Below are 21,061 nucleotides of genomic sequence, written 5' to 3' on the forward strand. Positions count from 1 at the left end.
TCGCTTCTAATGCAATCGACCAATTCCTTATTTTTTTCCCTGCTATCACTACCTGTCCATAGGTAAGCTACTCCCAGCCACGTCTTTTTACCTTGCCATGTACCACTAATCCATAAATGCTCTTTGCATGTCTCGTTTACGCTTAGCCACTTCAGACCTCGCCTAATTAGTACACCTACGCCTCCGCCTTTCCTTGACCCGGTCATTCTGTTGCACCCTTCCCATACAAAGTTGTCAATAACAGGCGGCTGCTCCAAATCTCGTAGATGCGTTTCGGTCAAGGCGTACACGCTAATCGCTTCATCATTCAGTTGCGTTTGAATTTCCAGCCATTTTTCCTGCTTACGACCACCCTGCATGTTAATGTAGCAAATTTTACCTTCTCTATTCTTATCCTTTCTGCGTCTTTTCCTGACTCCTGGTCGCCTAATTCCGCCCTTTACTGGTGTTTCGCTATCTTCAATACTTAATCCTGCTTCCTGATTGCCTGGGGCCCGCCTAAAAAAGCTACAGCTCGTGCCGCGAATCGACTTCCGACCGGTGTTGCTACACTTTCACTAAAATGTATCCCGTCACGCACAAAAGCGCCTTCGCGGCCTGCTCGGTGCACTTCACGGTTGATGTCAATGACCGTAAAATTCATTGCTTTAGCTAGAGTCCAAATTTCCCTGTTTACTGCAAGAACTGCCCTTTCAATTTTATAACCCTGCATCGATAGCGTTGCGCGCGCCACAGGTATCCGCTTGCACGACGCAAGCGCCGGCACTGCCATCTCTTGTTCAATTCGCTGCTTACTCGCACCGCGAGAGGAAACTTCAAGACGCCGCCTTGCGTACATTTATTTTTATAAATTAAAAAGTCGCCATTGTCATAGCCTTTGATTACGCGAAAAGACATTAATATTGATTACAATACACACGCAGTGGCGAAAAGTGCAAAAAGTCGCAAGAAGTTTGCTAGTTTCAACCAATATTATTTCAAATAAACGTGTTTTTAATAAAAATGATGGTTCAAAACACAAATGCCAACACCACCCGAGAGCGATGCAAATGCTATGAGCACGCGTTGTGAACAAAAGATTTTCATCGCCCCAAATGACAGGGAAAATGCGGCGATACGCATGCCTCACCACTGTCATTGCATATGGCCGCTCATTACCATAATTCGCGTGGCTCGTCGCACCACAAATTATGGCGGAAAATCTCTGCAATGGCGGCCGAGCGCAACGTCACGCAACGTCAAATTGACGTTTACGAAATAGCCCTTCCTGTGACGCTCTTCACAGGATATTCCTTCAGCCAATCAGCAAGCTGACATGCCGGCTATCTTGGGACGCCACCACATATTCGCGAAATTGCAGATGCATTGCACGAGCTTCTGCACGCTACCGTCCACTTTCTTTTTAAGCGCTAAAGTCGCAATAGAGGTGCCAAGGACCACAAAAAAGTATTAGTCGATAAAGTTTGCAGCTCCACGTCACGTTTCATCATTCTGACGAAAACGCAAAATTGCATTTAGCAAAACTTCCGTTTCCCGGCACAAATTTCAAAACACGTGACCTCCGGACAGCCAATGAGACAGCCAAGATGGCGGATAATGGCGGCCGTGCAGCCGCCGTGCGTGTCCAGAATAGAACCCCAGCCAGCTATTTTTTAAGGAAGACGTTGGTACAGTAGAAAGAAACGAAACAAGAACCGTAACTAAATGACCTGCATTTCGGAATATGCCATCTGGCGGGAAACCACCTACGACGCACTCCCTTAGAAAACACGCATGTTTTTAGAGGCGGCCGCTACAGGCGCTGTTCGGCGATGTCCCAGATTCCTGGTATTGATAGTTGTACGGTGCTCATCTTGACAGAAGTCGAACCCGGAAGCATACTGGGCTAGCAGTTGTACTAAGGTGCTGTACTACGTTGTACTAAGGTAAAGACTTGCTGACCATGCGTAGAATTTTCAGCGCAAAGTGATAAAAAAAAATAGCGGCGCCGCTGGCTTCGAACCTGCGAACTCACAATCGTGGTATCAGTGATCCTAGTCTGTGGTCGCGCAGAACGCTCGGCTATCGGTTCGACGTGCTGCTGGAGGCAAAAACTAGGTTTATATACGTACCACTATAAAGTTTGCGACCTTGTTATGAAAACTGCGATTTTGGAACGACTTTTTTGCCATTTCAAGAGCTGCTGCTGCAACTAGCAGAAGGCTTAGTCATTGAAGTTGATAAATCCCCGGTAATACGTCGATCGATGCAATAGGCTCATCGCAAATCGTTTTTTACTGGCCAAAAAAGCCTCCAAAACTTGGCCTTTTCCATCGACTCCCATACTTCAAACTTCGTCCGCAATTTGGAACGAGTTTCTGTCTTAAGTAATGGTACCGCTTGCATGAGATGTCGGGCTAACCTCCTAGAGCGTATTTCCGCGGTAATATTTTGAAATATGGCTTCTAGGATTAGTTATTTGCGGAAAACGACGCACTCCCTTAGAAAACACGCATGTTTTTAGAGGCGGCCGCTACAGGCGCTGTTCGGCGATGTCCCAGATTCCTGGTATTGATAGTTGTACGGTGCTCATCTTGACAGAAGTCGAACCCGGAAGCATACTGGGCTAGCAGTTGTACTAAGGTGCTGTACTACGTTGTACTAAGGTAAAGACTTGCTGACCATGCGTAGAATTTTCTGCTCGTAAGGGCAAGTGGCTCGTCCATCAGTGGAATCCTCGTCCCTGACGACCATCGATGAACAGCACGTGACGTCGTCGAAGACAGCAATCTTCATGTGTTGGGGAACACGCACAGGGACGGCAGAACAATTTAACGTCCACAAAAACGTGCTACCATTGTTCACAGATACAATACTATTAGGTACCAGTAGGTTGTTCTTCCCACAAGAGTCGCCAAAGGGTTGTACCATGGCGTCAAATGAAGTGTCTGTACAAGATGCCATGACGGATACCGGTGCTAGAGACCACGGAGGCAGCGTCACTCCCTCAGCAGCGGCCAACGTTTTTTTTTCTTTTTTGTCCAGCGGGTTGTTGATTCACGAGGTCTGATAATGACGGATCTTCACAAGCATCGACCCCAGGTTTTCCGCTATTTATCGAAAGCTCACCGGCACCACAATTGACTGAAGCCCCGCAGGTTTGCAGCAAATCTATCCCTAATATAACGTCGTGCGTGCAGCGTTCCAAAATCACAAATTCTGTTAAATAACACTTATCCGCCAATAAGACATTCACAGCACAAACACCAAGGGGACGCAATATTTCAGCGCTTACTCCGCGGAATTTAGCATGCGTGTCGACGGAAAACATCACTTTGCGTCGAAGCTGGTTCTTGAAAGAAAGGCTCATAACAGATCTCATAGCCCCGGCGTCCACCAATGCCATTGTACATATACCATCAATTGTCACTTCCACTTTGTTTCTCAGCATTGTAACCGGTGGAGGTATCAGTGTCGTGTCGAGTCTGGCGACCTCACCTCCATCGGCCGCGCAGTCTAGTTTCCCGCCGGCGGTGGTGAGAATGAACGTCGCCTCGGTGAAAGAGAGCGACGTTGACGTGAAGAAGGTGGAGTGAGACTGGGGTCTGAAACGGGCGAGTCGCTGCGGTGATTCCGTCGAGGACTGTTGATTGGTAAGGTCGTCGACGAAGTAAAGGAGCGTGGAGGCCAGGAATTGTCGACGTTAGGACGTTCAGTGCCATAGGACGTTGGCTGTGACTCGTACCACCTCGGCGCCCAACGACGCTGACGACAGAATCGAGAGATGTGTCCTGTGACACCGCAGGTATAACACAAGGAAGGCTCGTGGCTCACGTTCGGGTAGGATGGGTATGTCCGTGGCTCCGAGTAGGCCCTTGCTGAGCAACGGGCATATCCCTCAGCACGCCCGTTGCCGGTTTCCCGGTGGTAGTTCTCATTGGCCTTCTCGAGCGGTACTCCTCAACAGTCGTTGGAGCGATGGAAAGGGGAGCTGGTGGAGGATTGTACAGATGTTCACTATCGTTGACCTCACTGTTCAATTCCGTGCAACGACGTAGCTCCTCTCTAACAATCTGTCGAATAGTCCTCGCGAGATCGACTGATGGGACGTCGTCTTCAATGCTTGCAACCGTTGTGACGTTTGCTAGCCGGCCAAACTTCGGGATTATGCGGCGCAGTTTGAGAGCCTCAAAGGTACGGCAATGACGTATTCCGTCGGTGACTGAGCCAAGGTTCTCTTTACCAATGAGGAAGTTGTAAACGTCCTCCGCGATTCCCTTCAACAAATGGCCAACTTTGTCCTCCTCTGACATACGAGGATTGGCCGTCCTGCATAGCTTGAGCACGTTTTCGATGCAGGTCGTGCACGTCTCGCCCGGAACTTGAGCTCTTTGAAGGAGCGTTTGCTCGGCCTGCTTCTTCTTTGCGATTGAATCACCGAAACTCTCCTTGATTTCGGACGTGAAACGATCCTACGTTGTCAGAGTTTCCTCGTGATTATCGAACCACACGAGCACCGTGTCCATCAGAAAGAAGACTACGTTGGAGAGTCGCGTTACGCTGTCCCAGCGATAGTGCTTGCTCACCCGTTCGTTGTGGTTAAGCCATTCTTCGACGTCCTCGCCGGGCTTCCCTCCGAATGTGCGAGGCTCTACAAGATGTTGGCGCTGCCACGGACTAGCCATCGTTTCAGTCGAAGATGCCGCTGGTTCCGTGCGAGTGTTGGCTTCGGTGTGGGACATCTGCGACACCGGAAGTAATGCGTGCAATCCAGCGATTCGGCGACTTCGAAGCAGATCCGGAGGTTGGAGAACCGTGTTGGCCGTGTTGCGTGGTGGTCGGGGGTACCCAGCACCTTCCACCAAAAACTGTTACGGATGATCGATGTTTATTCACAGGTGAAGACTAGGATGGATGAGAAGTCGCCACGATGTCGCCATGATGTCGCCACCGAAATGTAGCCGTGGCTGCTGCGGAGTTCTTCGTTCTCCTCCTCTTCTATCTCCTCTTTGCCACATTACAATATATATATATATATATATATATATTGTACTGGAGATTATCGGTGCCGGCATGGTGAAGTGTGAAAAAGGAAGTCGACGAACTAGGACTGCGCGCTCGATCGGTGTCCAGCTGAGACTGCGCCGTCTTCTTGTACTTCAGTAAGACGCCCTGTGGACTTGCAAGAACATCCCGTGACATTTGGTGGAAGTGCTGGGTTAACGTCTTCCCCGACCTGGAGCTCCGCAGCCGTACGTTGCCACCTGCGGCCACAATGACCGACGACGCCGGCCCTTCGCAATTCGCTCCCCCCCCCCCCCGGCTGTTGTGTGTTCTGGTGCGGCACGTCAGCGCGACCCTGCCATCTTCAGCGGCACCGACGATCCCGACGTGAAGGACTGGCTCGCAGAGTATGACCGTGTTAGCGCGCATAACAAGTGGGCTGATCGCGACAAGCTGACCAACGCCATCTTCTATCTGACTGATGTGGCAAATCTGTGGTTTAGAAACCACGAAGCCGAATTTACAACCTGGTCAGCTTTCACCGAGACCCTCACTTCGGTCTTCGGCCGTCCCGCTGTACACAGACTCCGTGCTGAACACCGTTTGCGTGGTCGCGCTCAACAAAGCGGTGAAACCTTCACGAGCTACATTGAGGACATCATCGGCCTTTGTAAGCGCGTGAATGCGTCCATGACTGAAGCCGATAAGATAAGGCATATTATGAAAGGCATAGACGACGATGCCTTCCATATGCTCGTGGCCAAGAACCCTACGACAGTTGCACAAGTAATTGAGCTCTGTCAAAGCTTCGACGAGCTGCGCAAGCGGCGCCTTTCCACCCGTCGCACCAGTGTGCAATACGCGGACCTCTCGGCTTTGGAGCCTGGATGCCTTAGCGCTTATCACTCCGGCTTGCTGCCGCAGATTCAACAATACATTCGGGAAGAAGTGGCTCGCCAGCTATCTCTTGTAGCGTGTGTTGCTGAGCCTGCTTCCACGCAAGAACCATCGCTCCCTCGTGTGATCCAAGCACAAGTTTCTGAGGCGCTCCCACCTCCCTCTCCACCGCCGCCTGTGACTGCGCCTCTGACTTACGCTGCCGCTCTCAACCGACCTCCTCCACGACCGATGCCTACTACCTCCAGACCCGCCGCTAGTTTCTACTCGTCGCCACTTCCGGTACGCCCGGTTCACGTGCCCTTATCGCCTTCCGGACCTTCTCTTAACCCTTGGCGTACTCCGGACAACCGCCCTATCTGTTTCGCATGCGGTATTACGGGACATGTCGCGCGTTTCTGTCGCCGCCGTGGACTTTATTTTCGTCGTGACGCGCCGAACCTCGGCTACCTTCCCCAAGAGCCTTCGCATCGTTCTACCCCTGATCCCGCGGACTCGTATTCTCGTCGCGCCGCCTTCAATTCTCGTCGGTCTCCTTCCCCTCGCCGCCGTTCCCTTTCACCCATGCTTCGCCGTTCCAGCTCTGGTCACGAGGAAAACTGACAGCTGCAGTTCCCGAGGCAAGAACTGCGCCATCGTCGAAATTTTCAAGACCTCATCTTTCTCCTCCTAACGAAATCGCCTTATTTGTGGAAAGCGTCGCGACAACAGCTCTTGTCGATACGGGGGCTGCCGTTTCTGTCATAAGTGAAGACCTCTGCCGCAAACTCATGAAAGTAACGATTCATGTACCAGATATTTCCCTACGCACGACAAGCTCGCAGCAAGTCAAGCCTTCGGCCACATGTACCGCTCGTGTTATGATTCAGGATGAACTATATTTTGTAGAATTCGTCGTTCTATGCCGTGCTTCGCATGACGTTATTCTGGGTTGGGACTTCCTTTCCGCACATCATGCTGTTGTCGACTGCGCTCGCGCGCAACTGGCTTTGTCTCCGTTCCGTGACACTACCGTCGACCTCCCAAACCGTTCTCCTAAAGTGATCGTCACCGCTGACGTCATTATCGCTTCTTTTTCTGCCGCCTTGGTGCCCGTCTCTTGTGACTCTGCCCCCACCACGACAGCTCGTTTTACACCATCTGAAGATTGTGCGCGTCGACGGAACCTTCTACTCCCCTTTGCAGTCGTCACACTCACCGATGGTTCCGCTGCCATTTATGCGTGCAATCCATTTCCATGTCCTTCAACTCTTTTACACGGTGAATGTGTGGGGCGTCTGGACACTGTTGACGTCATTAGTCCATTTGACCTACCTTCCGATAAGTCGCCACTGCCCATCGGTGCCATCACTTCTGCTACCGCACCAGCCTCGCGTTTCCCCGTTGTTTTCTAGTATACCATCGACGACGCGCTTACGCCCGCTCAACGCAGTGAAGTTGTTGAACTTCTTGAACGTTTTCGTGCTTCTTTCGACCTCGGCCAACCTTCCTTGGGGCGCACGAGAGCGGTTTTTCACCGTATTGACACCGGTCACCATGCTCCGCTGCGCCAACGTCCATACCGTGTTTCCGCAGCCGAACGCCGTGTCATTGACGAACACGTTGACGACATGCTGAAACGAGGTGTGATCCAGCCCTCCCACAGTCCTTGGGCGTCTCCGGTCGTGCTGGTGCGGAAAAAGGATGGCTCAATCAGGTTTTGCGTCGATTACCGCCGACTCAACATTACCCGCAAGGATGTTCATCCCCTACCACGCATCGACGACGCCCTAGATTACCTACAGGGAGCTGAGTTCTTCTCTTCACTGGATCTGCGCTCCGGGTACTGGCAAGTGCCGATGGCTGAAGCCGACCGGCTTGTGTAACTCCTGATGGATTATACGAGTTCAATGTAATGCCTTTCGGCCTTTGCAACGCGCCTGCAACTTTCGAGAGAATGTTGTACGCTATTCTCAGGGGTCTTAAATGGCACACATGCCTTTGCTACTTAGACGACATTGTGGTCTTTTCTACCGATTTCGATACGCATCTCGCCCGCCTTGAGCAAGTTCTTGCCTGTCTCACGTCAGCTGGGTTGCAACTAAATTTGAAAAAATGTCTTTTTGGTGCCCGTAAGCTTACGATCCTAGGCCACGTTGTCTCAAAAGAGGGAATTCTGCCTGATCCTGCCAAACTTCGCGCCGTTGCTGAGTACCCCAAGCCCACTACACTAAAGGAACTGCCGAGCTTCATTGGTTTGTCTTCCTATTTCCGGCGTTTCATCTGTAATTTTGCCTCGATCATCGCTCCCTTGACGCAGCTTCTTAATGGCATGTCAGACCTGTCGGCTTGGAACTCGGAGTGTGACGAATCATTTATGAGGCTCCGCCGGCTCCTCACGTCCCCTCCAGTACTGCGCCACTTCCACCCCAATGCGCCTACTGAGATACATACGTATGCTAGCGGTGTCGGACTTGGCGCCATTCTCGCCCAACGCAAAGATGGCTTTGACGAGTACGCTGTCGCATATGCCAGCCGCACCCTAACTAAGGCAGAATCAAACTATTCTGTGACGGAAAAAGAATGTTTGGCGATTGTTTGGGCAATCAGCAAATTTCGTACTTATCTTTACGGCCGCCAGTTTGACGTTGTCACTGATCACCATGCCTTATGCTGGTCATCAACCTGGAAGGATCCCAGTGGCCGCCGCGCTCGTTGGGCCTTATGGCTTCAAGAGTATGACATACGTGTCATTTATCGCTCTCGACGCCAACATTCAGATGCCGACGCCCTATCCCGTTCTCCGCTACCTCCTGCCTCTGTTTGCTCCTTAACTCCCACCTGCGATTTGTCAGCTCATAGCTTCAACGACATGCCGGCCGAGCAGCGTAAAGATCCCTGGATCTCTCTACTGCTGGACTTCCTGTCTGACCACTCATCTGCGTCTCTCTCACGCGCCGTGCGTCGTCAAGCACACCACTTTGCCATCCGCGACGACGTTTTGTATCGACGGAATTACCTCACCGACGGCCGTCGATGGCTGCTCGTTATTCCCCGTCACCTGCGCTCACACATCTGCGCCGCTTTCCACGATGACCCCCAATGTGGCCACGCCGGCGTCTTCAAAACGTATTCCCGTCTTCGTCTTCGATTCTACTGGCGAGGCATGTACAGATTCGTTCGCCAGTACGTCCGTTCATGTGCAACGTGTCAAAGCCGCAAGACCCCTCCTCAGAGTTCTGCAGGTCCCTTGAAACCTTTACCCTGCCCTGCTCGACCATTCGACCGTGTTGGAATTGATCTTTACGGCCCCGTTCCAAGCACTCCGGACGGTAACCGGTGGATCATTGTTACCGTAGACCACCTCACACGGTACGCCGAAATATCTGCGCTGCCGCCGTCCACCGCGAAAGACGTCGCTTACTTCCTTCTTCGCCACCTCATTCTGCGACACGGTGCTCCACGTGAATTATTAAGTGACCGTGGGCGCGTATTTCTCTCCAATGTCATTGAGGCCCTGCTAAAGGAGTGCAACATCGTTCATCGCACCGCTTCCGCCTACCATCCACAAACTAACTGGCATGACGGAACGTTTCAATCGTACGCTTGGCGACATGCTTGCCATGTATGTGTCTGGCGATCACTCCAATTGGGACCAGGTTCTTCCTTTTGTCACTTACGCCTAAAACTCTGCCCCGCAAACTACCTACCGGCTTCTCTCCTTTCTTTCTTCTCTATGGCCGAGAACCTTCCTAACTCTTGGACACCATTCTCACCTACCGTCCTGACGCTTCTGAAGTGACACCTGTTTCAGAAGCAGCTGCTTATGCTGAAGAATGTCGCCAACTAGCCCGCTCGTTCACCTCCCAAGATCAGTGGCGCCAAAAATCACGCCATGACGCATCCGCTCCTAGTGCCCGCTATTCTCCCGGAATGCTTGTTTGGCTTCGGGTCCCGGCTACTTCCCCCGGCCAATCCACTAAGTTTTTGTCCAACTACCACGGTCCCTACCGCGTACTGCAGCAAGTATCACCTGTGGACTATGTCATCGAGCCGCTCGCGCCCTCTTCTGATCGCCGTTGCCGAGGGCGCGAAATAGTTAATTTAGCACGGCTTAAACCGTGTTACGACTCGCCGATGCTGTCTTTTCCCTAGGTCGCCAGGATGGCTTCTTTCTGTGCGGGGGGTGATTGTACTGGAGATTATCGGTGCCGGCACGGTGAAGTGTGAAAAAGGAAGTCGACGAACTAGGAGTGCGCGCTCGATCGGTGTCCAGCTGAGACTGCTCCGTCTTCTTGTACTTCAGTCAGACGCCCTGTGGACTTGCAAGAACATCCCGTGACAATATATATATATATATATATATATATATATGTATATATTGTAACAAGCTTGAAAGTCTTCAGGACTTGTTACTGGGCTAGTTGGTTCATCTTATTCCGTAGTGTTTAGACGCAACCAAGGACGGAAATGCAATTGGATGGGCATACTGCCCGCGTTCACGCAAAGAACTTTTACCCTTCGACTCGGCGCACACTAAGCTTGTAAAAAGGGCAATAGTCTCCATGTGTCTTGAGGCGTCGTTGGTGAGGTCTTGCTCTCACAAAATGCAGGAAAGCTTTAACTGCCAGGTTGCACGGCTGCAATCAGCCGGATACCCTTGTTCTGTCATGGTCGCCGTTGCAGAAACCCTCCTTCAGAAATTGAAGGGTAAGCGGAAAGCCAAGCCGCTAGTGGAAAAAAGGCCTCAGGTGGTTCCGTACATGCATAAAGTGGCCCACAATCTAAAAAAAGTGGCCAGTAGGTACAAAGTACCTATTGTTTTTTCGGCTCCACGAAAGCTCGCTGGTCTGTGCCCTCGCATCGCAAACCCGCAGAAGTTGACCCACTGTGGTAAAAGCCATACAAGGCCGTATGTGACTTGCGCGGTTGGTGTGCTGTACGAAATTCCACTTGATTGCGGCAGGGTTTATATCGGTCAGACAGGCCGTTGCATCAACGATAGAGCAAGGGAACACGAGCTGTCTATCAAGAATAAGATTAGTGCACATTTACCTATGCACTGTAATCCCTGCACATGTGAGGCAGACTTTTTCAATATCCGCATTCTCGGCAAAAGCAAAGATTCCCTGGCACGGGAGTTAATGGAGGCTTATTTTATCGCTATGAAACGTGATATCTGTGTCAGCGATACGTCTGTGGCTTTACGAACCACTGAACGCCAGTTTCTGCACCATATGATTGGGTAACGATGCAACTTTGAATTATGTGCGCAAATGTACGTGCGCACAAGGCCATCTTCTCCTATAAATTTGACTCTTGTCTGCTTTCAATAAATTAGTTGAAAGTGACGCTCTTTCCTGTCCTGACTTTTTTCCGTCCTTGGTTGCGTCTAAACACTACGGAACTTGAAAGTCTTGTGTTATGTGGGTTTGTGCCATAAGCTGTAGTGGGACACAGATGAGACGGGTGGAAGAAAAGGACGTTTGCCAAGCGATCACGGCACCTAGGCTGGCGCTCAAGACAGTCGGTTACGTTGTGTCCCAATAAACCTTCGCTTAACAGAATAACCCGTAACAGAGTGGTAGAGGTGCTGGGTACTGCAGGTTGGATTCCTTCTATACTCAGCCAATGAGCTTTTATGGAAACATCCAGCGGGAGTATATATATATATATATATATATATATATATATACATGTGTGTGTGTTTGTGTGTGTGCTGCAAGACACATCAAATCTAGACTAGGGTTGCCCGTCCTTTTATGCAAAACAGCTTCTCCAGAGGCGCTCAGACGTCATGTGCAAGTATTCATCCCATGCACGTTCTTTCGTGGCACAAATATTTTAATTTAATTAGGGCAGACGTCATATACGATGATTATCCAAGTGATGTTTCTTTATTTTTTTAGACTGTACTATCTCCGGATCGGCTACCGAAAACGGCTAGACAAACGTCAAAAACGGGGTTGACTCGGAGATGAATGCTTCGCATTAATACTGCCGCCGGTTTTTATTAGGATGATGGTTGTCGTGGTGCAAGCTCTACTATTATTTGAAACTTGAAAATGTCTTCCATGAAAAAACACATTCTGAACTTGGAAAGGTGGGCCACGGATTCCCGGCATATTGAATGCCGGGCTCATAACGCTTCACGACGTGCATGAAGACAAGTACCGGATGGGTTGGCAAACTGTTCTCAGGTTCTCGTGATATCACTGCTGGTTGCACGCTACTGACCTGGCATTATGAAGCAGGACCATATTGCAGCCCGGAAAACGGCTTCCAACCAAGACATGCAAAACAACTTCAGTAGGCCTTGCACCGAATGACACACAAAAAAGTGTAACCTGCATGCGGAAAAGAGGACAACAATGTGGCCACTTTACTTTGACTGATGATGTATTGGAGCAGCAGGAAGCGGTCATGCTGAAACTCAACCACAAATCCAGAAGAATCACATGATATTGCCACCGGGTGTGGCTAACCAAACTTTGGAAAGGAACGAGTGGTTTTTGACAGCGTACGCTCTTACTCGAGAATTTCGGATACCTTGGACTAGTGCTGGCTATTCGACCTCTGCAAATCATTTTGCAGTGCATGACAACTTGGTGGATGTGCTGGGCATCTTCAGCCAATGCTCCAAATTCATCACGCAGAAGGATCGTCAGCCTTGTTCACCGGGGTCAGCCGAAGAATAGGTGGACTGGTCTATGAGCGTGGGTTACTCGAGGCTACGTTAAATGTTTCAGCACGCTGTTCCATGGTGACACCTTCGAGCTTAGTTTCATCATTTCGCCACTTTCAACCAGTGAAACGACCTGACCAAGCCTGAAGAATGGCGCTCGTTCCTGGAACGAGAACAATGACGGGTCCTACCTACTTGCTACCTGCTGGAAAGCAACAACGACGCTGATCGTACCGTGGCAGGGCCGAGTGGGCCTTTCATTTGCGGATGCGCATGTCGAACGAAAGTATGACCTCATGCCTTGAATCATGACGCCACTCTTTCAGTCTCTACCCTCACCCCTCACTTGGTAAAAATTTGTTGTGGTTGGTAATTTCACTTTAACGTAGCTGACGTTTCCATTACTGTAAGTAGTTGTTGAACATATTAGGTTCCTTATTGCAAAAAAGCATAGATTCGATTGCATGCAAAGCATACGGCCCGCTGTTGACGAAATTATCCACTCACCGTGAAGTACATCCGGACGGTGTTGCGTATAAATTCCAGACAGGTCACGTGCTCCACACCACGCGAGGCCCAGTACCGTGTTCGTCGATTGGCCAACCTAGAAGCAGCGAAGCAAAATGTGTCTCAAGCCAGTGTATGCTCGATGTCAGAAATTGTGAAGGGCATCGAATCAATAATAGTAGAAGACATCAAAGGAAGGCATAAATGAATATTGTCACGTAGTAGTGAAGGTTAAGAACAGTCGCAAAACTGTGAATGACGAAACTAACTCTTCATTGGGCGAACCTGTCCCCAGAAAAACACGCTACAATCAAACCACAACGATAGCGGCGAACACCGATGGCGATCGTTGAAATTTGATCGGCGGGTCAAGCGCATCGGCTTTTATGCATGAGTCATCGAAGGTTGCAGAGACACGCTGGTGCCCGCGTGTCTTCCAGAAAATACTACACAATTATTGTCACGCATACTTGCAATCCGATTACACAAGGTTCGGTGACAACAGACGGCGGATAGAACCATCGGTATAATTCGAGAGACTTCCTATACATGCAAGCTGGTCCTGCGCTGAGCGAGAACGTTTGTTAGACGGTGAAACGCGGTCACCCGAGAAAGACAAACAAATATACGTGTCATTACCCCCCTCCCTTTTTTTTAAATGCACCGTCCCGTTGCTACAAACACGAAAACAAAACCACGCATAATAAAGAAAAACACACCACCAACAACAAAGCAACAAAGAAAGTCCCTCAGTTCGTCAGCGGGCGTAGAAAGGCTTACGGCGCACCTCTTTGATGACTTCAGGTCGTGCGCGGCGCCGCTGTAATTGGGAAATGCCGTCTGGCACGACCTCATAGTCCAGTGCGCCAATATGACGGATGATCTTGTAGGGTCCGAAATAGCGTCGTAACAGTTTCTCGCTAAGTCCTCGTTGGCGTATCGGAGTCAAGATTCAAACACGGTCGCCAGGCTGGTACTCGACGTAGCGTCGAAGATTGTAGTGTCGGCTGTCGGTTCTCTGCTGGTTCTTGATGCGCAGGCGGGCGAGCTGTCGACTTTCTTCGGCACGCTGCAGCATGGCGGCGACGTCGAGATTCTCTTCGTCGGTGACGTGCGGCAACGTGGCACCGAGAGTCGTCGTAGGGTACCTGCCGTAAACCAGCTTGAACGGCGTGATCTGCGTTGTTTCTTCCACCACCGTGTTGTAAGCAAAGTTTACGTATGGCAGGATGACATCCCACGTCATGTGTTCGACATTGCAAGCATGTCGGCGAGGTGCCTTGTTCAGCCGCTCCGTAAGAGCATTCGTCTGCGGGTCATAGGCAGTTCTCACCCTGTGGCTTGTCTGGCTGTACTGCAAAATGGCTTGGGTAAGCTCTGCACGGAAGGCCGTTCGTCTGTCGGTGATGAGGACTTCTGCGGCACCATGTCGCAGCAGGATCTTCTCAACGAAGAATTTATCAACTTCGGCCACACTACCTTTAGGCACAGCTTTCGTTTCGGTGTAGCGGGTAAGGTAGTCGGTAGCCACGGCGATCCAGCTATTTCCAGATGTTGACATCGGAAAGGGTCCCAACAAATCCATCCCAATTTGCTGAAATGGTCGGCAACAAGGCTCAATCGGCTGTAGTAATCCCGTTGGCCTTGTCGGTGGTGTCAGTCTCGGCATGTCTTGATGTAACAGGCGACGTCGGTGCTCAGGCATGGCCAGTAACACCTTTTCTGTATCCTCGATAGAGTCCGGGAGAATCCGAGGTGCCCAGCGGAGGATCGTCGTGCAGGGCGTGCAGGACTTCTAACCGGAGTGTTGCGGGCACAACGAGAAGGTAGTTTGCGCGGGCTGGTGAAAAGTTCTTCACAAGCACGTCGTTGCGCAAGAGAAACGAAGACAATCCGCGCCTAAATACCCTCAGGACAAAGTCGGTCTTGCCTTGCAAGTACTTAGCAAGCCTTCTTAGCTGCGGGTCCGCTCGCTGCTGTTCTGCAAAGTCGTCTGCACTTACCGTTCCTAAAAAGGCGTTCTTGTCTTGGTCATCTTGGGGCGCCGGGACCACGGGAGCGCGAGACAGGCAGTCGGCATCATAGTGTTTTCGTCCGGGCTTGTAGATTACAGTGATATCATATTCTGTCAGTTTGAGGCTCCACCGCGCCAGGCGTCCTGAAGATCACATTTAGTTACATGTGTCAGCGGCTCAGCGATGTGTTCGACAAGGTTCCTCATGAACGACTCTTACTAAAGCTATCTCGTCTAAATCTTGACCCTTTTGTTCTATAATGGGTACGCAACTTTCCACAGTTCGTTTTAGCTAACCAATTGCTCGTCCAATCTCTCACCCGTACCTCCGGTGTGCCGCAAGGCACTGTCTTCATTGCTTATTTGTCTTTATTGCTTGGAGATGTTTTTACTAAGCTCTGTTGTTAGAACACATTTTTTTCTTCATTTGTTTCGCATGGTTGGCGATGCTCAATTTTGTGTAAATGATATTTGTAAACAATGATGTGCTGCCTTTGTGTTAGCTAACGCCGCGCAAACGCCAACGCGGGGGCCCGCGGCTTCGACAAGCTGTCCATGTGGCAGCTTTTTCAGCATTCCCCTCGCGTCATGTACTCATGCGTCATGTACTAATGCAAATAAACGTCATTGTCATTGTCAAATTCGCTAGCCAACACAACGCGTGATGTTCGCTGACGACGTTGAGCGGCCTGACATATAGGTAAGGGCGGAATTTTCCTGTAGCCCAAATGATGTCGAGGCATTCTTTTCGGCCGTACAATAATTGCAAAAGGGCTAAGATATAGACGTAATTGCTATAGGAAGAGGCGTTCATGAGGAACCTTGTCGAATGCATCGCTGAGCCGCTGACACATCTAACTAAATGTGATGTCGGGTTCATTCCGCTTTCAACAGTGACCGGCTAGCATAAACTATCACCCCTTCCAAGTCCGTCTTTACTCTGGACTAGAACGGCACCGTGGCCTGAGCTACTGGCGTCAATGTGGATTTCTAGAGCGGCGTCTTCGTCGAAAAGCGGAAGTACCGGTGGCGACTGCATGCGTCGTTTGAGTTCTTGTAATGCGTCTGCCTCCGGCGTCTCCCACTTGAACTCGACATCACATTTAGTTACATGTGTCAGCGGCTCAGCGATGTGTTCGACAAGGTTCCTCATGAACGACTCTTACTAAAGCTATCTCGTCTAAATCTTGACCCTTTTGTTCTATAATGGGTACGCAACTTTCCACAGTTCGTTTTAGCTAACCAATTGCTCGTCCAATCTCTCACCCGTACCTCCGGTGTGCCGCAAGGCACTGTCTTCTCTTCTTAATATAAATTAATGATGACCGAGAGGTTGTTCTTCGAAAATTCGTTTGTTCGCTGATGATTGCGGAATCTATCGTGCTATTACTAACGACGCTAGTTCTCGTTCTCCCCAGTCCGACCTTAACATCATTGGAACCTGGTGTAATAATTGGCTAATGTCTATCAACGTCAAGTAAACGTCGCTATACGTACTTTCCACCGCCGCCAATAATTTATTTCAGTTGAATACGTGATCGCTGGTGCATGACGCCGTTTTCGACATGGAGCGTTCACCAATGCTTCCGTTCCAGGTGCACTTTCTTCTGCTGGCTTTGCCTTTGTCTACCGCATCATGTGCTACTCAGGAAGCAGTCAGCATTCCAGCAACTAATCGCTCCGTGAAATGCCCGCCATCGCCAAAACTGGGATTCATTCCTGCCTGCTGCTGGCCACCAGGAGTACCAAGATGACATGCTGCCGCCACTATCAGCACGGGATACGCAGCTTATAAGCCATCATGTGGCGCCGCCCCGCTGGAGCACGACACCGTTTTCGACATGGAGCGTTCACCAATGCTTCTGTTCCAGGTTACTTACCTGAATCGTTGTCCCTTGCCTGAAGAGCAGCAATCGCTGTCTCTTTGTGGTGTCATGCCCCAGCGAGCTGCCACTTGCTATCAAACGCTGTAAGAACTTGCTGTGCTTGTTCATATGTCAGGGACGCTTACTTCTTTCTGGAGATGTTGAATCAAATCCTGGTCCCGGTGATCTAGATACCATTTTGGAATCGTTGCGACGTATCGAAACCGGTCAGGATGAAATTCGAAGTGATCTGCGAGCCCTTAAAAGTTGGCAGGCATCTGTCGACGATCAACTGAAGCAGTTATCTGTTAGGCTTCAGACTGTTGAGGGTGATCTCGTATTGATTAAATGTTCTGGCAATAGCTCGTCACCTGAGTGTCCTGAAAAATTCCGTGCTATGTCGAGGCAGCTTAAATCAATATAGATGCGTTGTGAGGATGCCGAACATAGACTTCGGTGGTGTAATTTACTCTTCTTTGGCATCTCTGATAATCGAAACGAATCATGGTCATCATCTGAATCAGAAGTTATCAACTTGTGCAGTGAGCACCTTGGCATCGCCATCGAACCCACCTAAATAGAACGCGCACACCGCCTTATCCAGTTCAACAGAGAGAAGAACAGGCCAATAATTTCTAAATTTACATTTTTAAAGATAAACAAAGCATAATAGAAAATCGATATAAATTCAAAGGCACGCATTTTGCCGTTAGCGAAGATTTTTCCCTTCAAAACCGCATCGCCCGACGCAAGCTCATTGCCTTCGCAAAAACCAGGGGCGTGCTGTTGAAGTTAACCCTCGACAAACTGCGAATAGATAACACTACTTACAGATATGATTCCCCGTCCGATTCCATGGTACCACTTTCGCGATAGATAGAACTTAACCCGATAACATGCGCATCTGACAACACCTCTGCTGCGCAACGTACACACGTTGACGCATCGTACCTAGCTTTATTATTTACTAAGATTCGTAGTATAATTTCCTTTATTTCTCTCTCTCTCTTTCTTTCTTTCTTACTTTCGGACAATTTCATACAAATTGGCTCAGGAGGCACAAGAAAAGGCCCGGAGAGACAGCGTAGGCAGCAAATATTATTTAGATTACACATCATAGGCCGACCCACATACAATAACATCAATGCAAATACAGTGAGATATGTACCATGATAAATTTTCTTGGAACACGACACCTAAAAATCGGATCGTAGATGTGTGTGTCATGAGTGAGTAGACAGCGTCAACGCACTGCGTAGGAGCGTCTGCTCCAATTAAACACCATCGAGTCGCCGACAAAGACGACGATGTTGGCGGGCGGTGGCACGAGCGACCAGACGAGGGGGAAAGAGAATCGACCAATCAGTGGTCGACACGAAACCACAGGCTGTGGTACGAGGAACGAGGAAGAAGAAGAGACTGGGACGCTCGAGGAGAGATCGCTCGGAGACGGGGTGCAAGGATCGCTGGTGTCGAGGTCGGTGTCGTCGGGGTCCAGACCCGAACCCGAGAGCCTCAACAGAACCAGCATGGCCCCGGTTGTCCCTGGAGGGATCCACCGAGCGTAAGGCCCGGTTATTCCTGCGGAAGCTGCTGCTGCCGGCGTTCGTGTTCCTGCTGGCGTTCCTGCTCCTCTTGCTGTTCTTGCTGGCGTGCCTGTTCCGGTTGGCGTTCCTGTTGCTGGTCCTGAGCTGCCGTGCGGAGAGTAGAGGTCACCTGGGGGTGACCAGACGCCTGGAACGACGCTGACGAGAGGCGCCAGGGCGAAGCCGCGAACCAGGGAACCGGTACGGGTGCCCCTCAGCTACAGCGGTCGGACTTGGTCGGTCTTCGACTCCGACAACCTTGGACTCGGACGTCCGGGTTGGCTCTACCGTGCGTCCGCGTCCCTCGCATGCCACTGCCCGCCACGTCACTACTGCCGTCAACGCAAGTGCTAGTGCACGCCGTCAACGCAAGTGCCCGAGTAACTAAGACTCGATGATTTTTGTTTCTTTGTTTTGATTGAGACTCTTCTCGCGTGGACTAACGGGGTTAATTGTACTTTTGGTTTTCATGTACTTTCTGTGTGCTGTTTAGTGTTCGTTTCTTTTCCTCCTTTTCCTTGCTTTGAATATTAAGTTTGTTTTGTAAAAGAAAATGGCTTTGTCTTTCCTGAACGGAGGCTCTGCCTCAGTGTAACAATTCACACCAGAAGAACCTGACATCACAGTGTGTTGGATAGGTACCCCTTAAAATTCCAAAGGTAAGGCTGGTACATTTGTTGGTCCTTTTGACCTGAACAACAAATACTTTGTTTTTTCTGTATTTAGTTGCATTTTATTTGATGGTAACCGCTTATTTAAATTTATAAGCCATTTATTTGCTTCAGCGCATATTTCATGTGCGTTGACTCCTGAGAAAAATACATTTGTATCATCTGCGTAAAGCACCATCTTTTTACGTCCTTTAATATTTACAATATTATTTATATATTGTAAAAATAGTACAAGTCCGAGAATAGATCCCTGGGGTACTCCATATTCAATAGTTTCCATCTCCAATTCGACTTTGTTTATTACTGTGAACTGTGACCTAGAAGTTAAATAGCTTTGAATTAGATGAAGTGCCATACCTCAGATACCGTAAAACGGTAATTTATGCAAGAGGAGTTCATGTAGCACCCAGTCAAACGCCTTTCTAAAGTCTAAAAAGATACCTAGTGTGTACAGTTTATTTTCTATGTTTTCGAGAATTTCTTCTTTCATTCCAAGAAGGGCTGTTTCCAGCGATTTATTTTTAAAAAAGCCGTATTGCTCCTTCATGATTATGTTGTGAATATTTTAAGAAAAACTGTTATTCTTTCGTTGATGTGTTCTGCTATTTTTGAAAATATAGAGAGGATAGAAATCGGCCCATAGTTGTTTAAGTCGTCAAAGGATCCTCCTTTATGAAGGGCAGAAACTCTTGCTGGCTTCATTTTGTCTGGAAACTCTCCTGTTGTCATAATAAGGTTGCAAATGTGCGCCAGTGGGACTGCAACTACACCGCTTACCTCTTTTAGTCGTTTTGGCTTAACTTCGTCGAGGCAACAGGCGGAATTATCTTTCATAGACATAATTACGCTCTGCACTTCGGCCTGTTGGGAATAAGAAGACTGTTGAAGGACAGTTTACCACGCACCCGCCGTGGTTGCTCAGTGGCTATGGTGTTGGGCTGCTGAGCACGAGGTCGCGGGATCGAATCCCGGCCACGGCGGCCGCATTTCGATGGGGGCGAAATGCGAAAACACCCGTGTACTTAGATTTAGGTGCACGTTAAAGAACCCCAGGTGGTCTAAATTTCCGGAGTCCCCCACTACGGCGTGCCTCATAACCAGAACTGCTTTTGGCACGTAAAACCCATAGTTTTTTTTAGTTTACTACGATGTAATTTTCACATGGTATGTAAGGCGAGACATCTGACGAGGAGCCCACTGTGAGAAAGTGTTTGTCGAACAAGTTTGAGATCTTCCTCTCAGTGACAGCAGGTTTCTCACAATGAATCTTTCTGGTCATTGTTTTGTTTACTATTTCCTTGAAAGTCTCCCACAAGACTCTGGAATTGCTGGCAGAACTAAGAAACATATTTATATGGTATTCAGCTTTAGCTCTTTTGATGTCCTTATTCAGTTAATTACGCGTCTTTTTATATTCACGAAGATCACATTCATCTTTTGTGTTGAAGAACAGCTGGAAGAGGCGTTAACGAAATTTAATCCTTTCGTATAGTTCAGTGGTTTTCTGTGTTTTCTGTGTTTCTTCCGAAGCTTCAGTTACTGGTTATATAGGGACATGAATGAATATATGAAGATATTATAAGACTTAATAGAGTCAGTCCCTTTCATTACAACCGTCCAGTTAAAATTCGACACAAGACCAGCAAACTTTACAACGTTACGTTCGGAGTAAATTCTTTCCAAGTGTTCTTCATTTGAACGAGGTGATGAATTCCCAGGTAGGAACCAAGAAATTGGGAAATGGTCACTCACGTCTCATTTTAAACAACCCGGTTTTACATCATCAAAGTCAAAACTTGTGATGCAGAATTTAAGTGTCGCTTCGGTGGTCTGCCTTACTCTTGTTGGGATACTGATTACATTACAGCATCTAT

At 49.3% G+C, this 21,061-nt stretch overlaps 1 protein-coding gene across 1 annotated transcript in view; it reads right to left on the reverse strand.

The window, feature by feature from the left end:
- Window positions 1–21,061, reverse strand: part of LOC119444283 (cytochrome P450 3A9) — a 647,396-nt gene that overhangs the window by 550,586 nt on the left and 75,749 nt on the right. Inside the window, exon 2 of the mRNA XM_037708706.2 lies at window positions 13,052–13,148. Coding sequence (XP_037564634.2) covers window positions 13,052–13,148 — 97 coding nt within the window. The remainder of the gene's footprint in view (window positions 1–13,051; window positions 13,149–21,061) is intronic.

Source organism: Dermacentor silvarum, chromosome 3 (assembly GCF_013339745.2).
Source record: "Dermacentor silvarum isolate Dsil-2018 chromosome 3, BIME_Dsil_1.4, whole genome shotgun sequence".
NCBI lineage: Eukaryota > Metazoa > Arthropoda > Arachnida > Ixodida > Ixodidae > Dermacentor > Dermacentor silvarum.